Source organism: Cyprinodon variegatus, unplaced genomic scaffold, assembly GCF_000732505.1.
Source record: "Cyprinodon variegatus isolate N-32 unplaced genomic scaffold, C_variegatus-1.0 Scaffold11, whole genome shotgun sequence".
Taxonomy (NCBI): Eukaryota; Metazoa; Chordata; class Actinopteri; order Cyprinodontiformes; family Cyprinodontidae; genus Cyprinodon; species Cyprinodon variegatus.
In genome coordinates, this window is record NW_015150464.1 from 2,315,128 (window position 1) to 2,322,057 (window position 6,930).

General features: G+C 34.5%; 2 protein-coding genes across 3 annotated transcripts in view; one reads left to right on the forward strand and one right to left on the reverse strand.

Moving 5' to 3' along the window:
* Positions 1-1,989, reverse strand: part of fignl1 (fidgetin-like 1) — a 5,856-nt gene extending 3,867 nt beyond the window's left edge. Inside the window, exon 1 of one of the 2 annotated variants that reach the window (XM_015380128.1) lies at positions 1,873-1,989. The gene's annotated coding sequence lies outside the window, so the exon portion shown is untranslated. Of the gene's footprint in view, positions 1-1,767 lie in introns of both variants that reach the window. The other variant, XM_015380135.1, reaches the window with a different exon arrangement.
* Positions 1,990-4,025: 2,036 nt separating this feature from the next.
* Positions 4,026-6,930, forward strand: part of ttl (tubulin tyrosine ligase) — a 7,025-nt gene continuing 4,120 nt past the window's right edge. Inside the window, exon 1 of the mRNA XM_015380115.1 lies at positions 4,026-4,711. Within this exon, the coding sequence (XP_015235601.1) occupies positions 4,543-4,711 (169 nt within the window). The 5' untranslated portion in view covers positions 4,026-4,542. The remainder of the gene's footprint in view (positions 4,712-6,930) is intronic.

The window sequence follows — 6,930 nt, forward strand, 5'->3', positions numbered from 1 at the left end:
ACTTTTTTTATTCTGAGATTAAAGTCAGAATTCTGACTTTAATCTCAGAATAAAAAAAGTCAGAATTCTGACTTTAATCTCAGAATAAAAAAAGTCAGAATTCTGACTTTAATCTCAGAATTCCGACTTTTTTTATTCTGAGATTAAAGTCAGAATTCTGACTTTTTCCCCCATACTAAATTGAAATAAAATTTAAAAATCAGTCAACTTTTTTTTCCTTTCAGTGGCCCTAATCCTCTTCCGTACAAATCTTATTATTTGTATAATAAAGCATATTTATTTGAAAAAGTCACCAGGTTTATGTCTTTAGTATTAATAGAATATACTTACCCATAATACAAATTAGTGTATTCAAATACATAAAGTTCATGCAATTAAAATAATACACTCATTACTAAATTTGAGTAAGATTACTTCATTAATCCTAAATACATAAACCTGTCAATTATGTATTATAGAACACTAAATGAAATTGTTTGAAAATCCAAATTTTAAGCTAAGGGTGTTAGTGGAGGACAGGAAAAAGACCTTATTAGTTTATTTAAAAATATTTATATTTTGATAGCAAAAATCAAGGTCAATGTAATTACAGAAACAGTCACTTGCCCTAACATGTTAACTAAAATAAAAGTTATTCTATAAGAAATTCATGAAAAACACTCATAGATTGTAAGAATCGCCTTTTTTTGTTTAAACATAACTTTAGAAAATTAATGCTGATACAGGCAGTTTTTACTTAATAGCTTATTACGTTTTTTTTTTTTACTTAATTTACAGTAAATATATCATTCAAGGGCTCATCTAATTGGTCAACTGCCAAAAATAGATGTACAGCCATGTAGCAGGATCTTTGCTGAATGGCTGGATATAGATCTTGTGCTCCTAGACCTTACAGTAACTTACCCTATAAAGGGTTAAATAAGTAAGCTATATTAGATTTATGACTATGCATCACATACGGTTTATCTAATAGGTCTGTGGATAGAGAAAAATGAATAAGAATTTGTTAGTTAATAAAATTACCTTAAACTTAAAATTTGGGTGAAAATTATTTTGAGTGTAGAAGGAAAATGTTAATTATTTAAAAAAATTATTGTTAAACAAAATAGACCAATCCGACCTAAAGCAGAAAACAGGAATAGTTTCTATCAGTTTTTCCTACTTTTTTCGGAAAAGTTAAAGGAAAAAATTCCAGCATTTCTGTTAAGAAATTTTAAGAAAATAAAACAGCAGAAGTTTGACCATTCAAAAAAAAGTGCATTAATCCAATTTGAAACAGATGCCAATAGTTACACTGGAGGAGCTGCAGAACTCAGCAGCTCAGGTGGGAGTCTCTGTCAATAGGATAACTATTATCTATGCACTCCTGTAAGTGGAGCTTTAAAGTAGTGATGCAAGCAGAAAGTGAAAAAGGTTTTCTGTGAGCAGTTTAACAGGGAAACTTTCACAGGAAGGATTTCTGGGGAATTTTTATCATTTCCAGCAAACTTCTTCAAACTTTCTTCAGGAAATTCATCTGTGGATTTAAGGAAATTCTCTGTACTGGAAACTTTTTTTTATAGTAATTACTCAAACAGCACTGGGAACTTGGAATGTATTAAGAGTTAATCAGTAACTAAAACAATTACAACAATTATATTTTAATTACGCACAGGCTTGAATCTACGTTATGTTTCAAATAGTTTACACTACTTTCTGTTAGCCTATCTCACAAAATCTAAATAAAATGCGCAAAAAATTGTTGTAAATCTGTGTCGAAATATTTACATGCTGTATTACGTCATCGCTTGTCCTCCAAACTTTGACCGTTTCCAGAAAACAGCTCTACGTCATAGCCGAGGAACAAATGAGAGAATGGCGGCCATCACTTACAGTTAGCACTGCTTTCACTGCTGTGTCTGAAGACGCTACTGAAACACTTTATCACTTTTACTGCTATGATCACTGATTCGCTTTAAAACGCCATTGGGACTCCTGTAAAATCCCGCCACTTGATTTCTACTTCCGCAAGATCACTTCCTGTTTCGGTCCAACTTTCTTCTTCTTCTTCTTTATTGGGCTTTTTTTTTTTTTTTTTTTTTTTTTTTTTTCGTGGTTGGCACGCAACGAAATGGCGCATTACCGCCACCAGTTGGTTTGGACTGTGAATCCTGCTTGTACTGAACAAAACAAAATCAACTAAACATAAACCAATAAAACCAAAATAAGATTTAAATCCTCCCAATTACACTGATTTATCTAAGATAATGAAAAACAACTGCATTATACTTATCTCTTTAGTTCTTTCTAAGGTCGGTCCAACTCGATCTAAAGCGGAGGTCTTCAAGGGGGGTCTGCGACCCCTAGGGGGTCCTTGGCGGTACTGCATGGGGGTCGCGAAAGTTTTGCTTGATAAAACTTTTTTTTACATTCCCCCCTGCAATGTTTTTTTCCCCCACTAACTGAAATGTCTTTAAATCCACATTAACATGAATTTTTACTCACTGTAGTAAACAGATAAATGGAGGCAGAAGATGTATTTCAGTCATCAATGCACACATTCAGCGACACACAGGAGCTCTTTTAAGCTGGGCACCGTTTCATTCACAACACCTGTCCCATCAACCAGGAATCAGAATCAGAAATACTTTAATAATCCCAGGGAGAAATTACTTTCGTTACATTACTCCATCTGTAATAGAGGTACTATAGGACCAGTTTGATTTAACACAGTTTCATACAATATATATAATGCAATACAATGTACTATTAACAGTATTAATTAGATGTATTAGGGCAATTTTTGAAACAATATACGGATTAATTGGTTTCAAATGTTTATCAAAAGAGAAATGGGATCCAAACATTGTTACAGTTCACATATAGTGGTTAATTTTTCGTTCAGATAAATCTAAATTCCTCAAAATTCATTGAAAGTTCTTTTAAAGAGAGAACATATTCTATTTTTTCATGATTTGGAGGATATCTTCCAGTTTGCAGAAAGGCTTACATCGCCATCTTGTGGTCTATAACGTAATAGCCATAGACAATTCGACGCCATATTGCGTGTGGCAGAAATACCTATAGAACTATTTCGCTGTAACGCCTTATAACGTTAAAACCTTTTTGTATATTTTTCATGTCAGTACACTCACATTTTTCCCGTTTAAACAACATAAAACACTATTACTATAAATGTTAGTAGTTATTTGTTATAAAGCTATAGTAAAAAACAATTTTAGGGAGTTTTACATTTGCCCCCCATTTAATTTCCAGATCTCTAATATGTACATAATGAGTGTCCCAGTTAGATAAACTACTAAGGAAAACATTAGCGGTGACTCGTAACAGGCACTTATTTTTGGGGTTTAACAGACTCACACATCATCTATAAAAATAAGCCTAACAATTTAAAAAAAAAAAAATTCCTCGCAAAATAACATACATTTAAAAAAAATATGACTAGAATAACATATTCAAAGCATTTATTATACTTTCAAAATTCAAATAAATCGATTTAGCTGCATTTCTAGGACATTTTCCCACTTTTTACTTCTTATTCTGAATATGCTGTTTTTTGTTGTTGTTGTTTTTTTTTTTTTTTAATATAGCCTATTAATATCATAAGAATCTAAGTCTTGTCACGAATAATATTTTAGAAAGAAACCGACAATGTTGAAGCAACTGAATTTAAATCTTGTTTGATTTGTTGCGAAAAGCCAGTTCCAAATGTTCCACTCACAAGATGGGGGACGCCATAACGTTTGATTTCCTTGCTGGAAAGAAGGTTCGATGAACGCCATGGCGCATTGCATTTTGGGAAATGTGGTATTTTCTTTTGTGAAAAAGTTGAACACCGCCTTTAATTTGACAGAATACACAGACTTTTTTTTCTCCTTCCATCTTTTTTTTTTTTTTTTAACTCATCCACATTGTCATTTGTGATATAAAATAATATCTTGATATAAGCTACTCTCGGTGTTACAGAAGAGTAAAACTACATTACCCAGATTGCCAGACGGCTGTGTTTATACTGGCTATAGCGGACGACAGCGGATGCCTGAGATTTCAGAGGATAAAGCCCACGCCGCAGATAGGGAAATGCTGAGTATTAGTGATTCGGAAGCCTGAAGTTTGTATTTTCAGTGGTTTGTGTCTCCGCTTGTGGTTTCTGGGAGCAGCGGAAGCGTTTACAGAGCCACTGATAGCGTAGGAAATAGCAGTTTGTTTAGCTGCTAGCTAAAGTGTTGACGGGATGTGACTGAATCCGGACGGGACCAGCCCCAGGAACCGGAGCAGCAGTCAGTCACACCCTTATCTGGAATCAGTTGAACAACCTTATTAGCTCAGCAGCATGCAGAAACTGTCGATATTATTTTACTTTAACAACACTGACATGTGTTAGCTTCTAGCTGCTGGGTTTGGCTCACTGTGGAGCAGTTTAAGTCCGGTAGAAATATGACCGAATCATCATCATCATGCCAGAGGTGATAACTCCCACGGCTAACACACTGAACCAGAATTAGTATTTACCAGACGTGTATTTGCTCTCAGCGTGGAAAGATGACTTCTCCAATGTACACCTTTGTTAGCCGCGATGATAACAGCACTATTTATGCAGAAGTGTCTAAAATCCTCCTCTCCACCGGACACTGGAAGAGGCTTAAAAGAGACAATCCCAGATTCAACCTGATGCTCGGTGAACGCAACAGACTGCCGTTTGGACGCCTTGGTAGGTGATGGCTTTGGTTGTTTTAGTTGTTGTCCCTTCAGTCAGCATAAAAACAGATGCTGGGACTTTTTTCTTTAGGTTATTCCCAAACATTGGTATTACCAAACAGTTCAGATAGTCCATCCCAAACAAAATTATAGTTTATAAGCATTTATTTATGATAGTGATGGTGAGATTTCTGATTCTGATTAAGCCTTATGAGGGATTGAACGATCCCCACAGTTCATTAAGCCTTATGTGAGAATATGTCACCACCTACTGGTGGAAAAGCAGAACTACAGTTAGTAATATAATATTTTTTGGAATATCGTCTTTTTTGTACGGAAGAGGATTAGGGCCACTGGGAAAAAAAAAAAAAGTAAACTGATTTTTAAATTTTATTTCAGTTTAACATGGGAAAAAAGTCAGAATTCTGAGATTAAAGTCAGAATTCTGACTTTTTTCTCAGAATTCTGACTTTAATCTCAGAATTCTGACTTTAATCTCAGAATTCTGACTTTTTTCTCAGAATTCTGACTTTTTTCTCAGAATTCTGACTTTAATCTCAGAATTCTGACTTTTTTCTCAGAATTCTGAGAAAAAAAGTCAGAATTCTGAGAAAAAAGTCAGAATTCTGACTTTAATCTCAGAATTCTGAGATTAAAGTCAGAATTCTGAGAATAAAGTCAGAATTCTGACTTTTTTCCCATGTTAAACTGAAATAAAATTTAAAAATCACTTTACTTTTTTTTTTTTTTTTCAGGGGCCCTAATCCTCTTCCATATTTTTGTTTGTTTTTTCACCCCATATAAGTTCATTTGAAATTGTTAATGTTTGGTTTGTATAATAAAATCTTTAGTAAGTTTTTTTGTGTAAAAAATTACTTAGAAGAGAACAATAATTTTAAGTTAATAGTTTTTGTGCCATTTGGGCAATGATGAGACAATGAAAGGTGTTAGTCATTTTTATTTAAACTTAACAGTTTTTCCACAGTTTGTGGTTTTACTCCAGTTGGAAGTTATGTGTTCAACCAATCTTTTGGTTAAAACCACCAATCTATTTTTTGTGTTTTTATCAATCTATATTTATACTAGGGTAACAAATGCAAATTAGTCACATTAGCCAAAATACTAGATGTGTTTTATTAAAACTTTTAAAAGTCTGAGGGGGGAACTAACAACCAACGAATTGAAATTCCATCTCTTACAGCTGATGCTACTACTTATAGAAAGCAATACTACTAAGAATCCATTACATCTATGATCAGCGGTTTGCTCAGATTTTGATCATTAAATCTAACCAAACTAGTTTTAACCAACTAAATTGGTTGGAAAAAAACAGCAGTCTATTCTTAGAATATGTCCAAACTGTATCCAACTCTCCTACAAACTCCCACATCTTCGTCACGTGGTATGGTGGGTAGCGAGGCTTCGGACGTCATCTATTTTGGCTCCTCCCCCAAATGAAGCAAGCCTCGATAAGCCTCGGGGAAACGCCCCCTCCAATGAAGCGTCATCTCATGACATCACTAATTTATTGTATTTGTGGTTATTATATTGACAGCTAATCTACAACATTCAATATCAGTCAGTCAGTGTTTAAAATGATTTATAATACAGAGATTATAAGGCAGTAATAAGGAGCAATGCTGATTTGATAGCTGCCTAAGAGTTACACTGACACAATGAGAGTGGGAAGTTTAGTGGAAGGAAAAAGTACACTAACATTAGAAACGCTTTCTGGAGTCAGAGCTTCAATAAAAATAAAATATAGAGCTATCCAGGTCCAGAAACGACATGTTGTGACCGAAGCTCCAGTAGACGCTGGTCGTAAATGCAGCATCGATGCCTACTTTGTCGCATCCTAATCGGCGCAGTTTGTGTTTTCGTCTGGAGCTGTAGCAAGCCGCTGCCTTCAGGCACAACCATCTTGGATGGCGTGTTTTTATTTTCCCCCCACACCGTTTACATTTGATCACTGCTGCAGTTGATGGCATGGAAATGTTCATTTACTGTCTGGAAAGCTGCACTAAATAAAATTTCATTTTTTTATACACTCTGCATAAAAAACACAATAGAAGTTGTCTAAGTCTAAGGACGTGGGCAATGCTTCTTGTGTTAAGCCACTCCTAAAAGACTTTTTCAGAAGTTTCATGAGGAAAATGACTGGTTTATTGCTCAATAGTAACTTATCCTCCTTTAGGATGAGATAATTTTGAATTTCTTATAAAAATTGCGGTC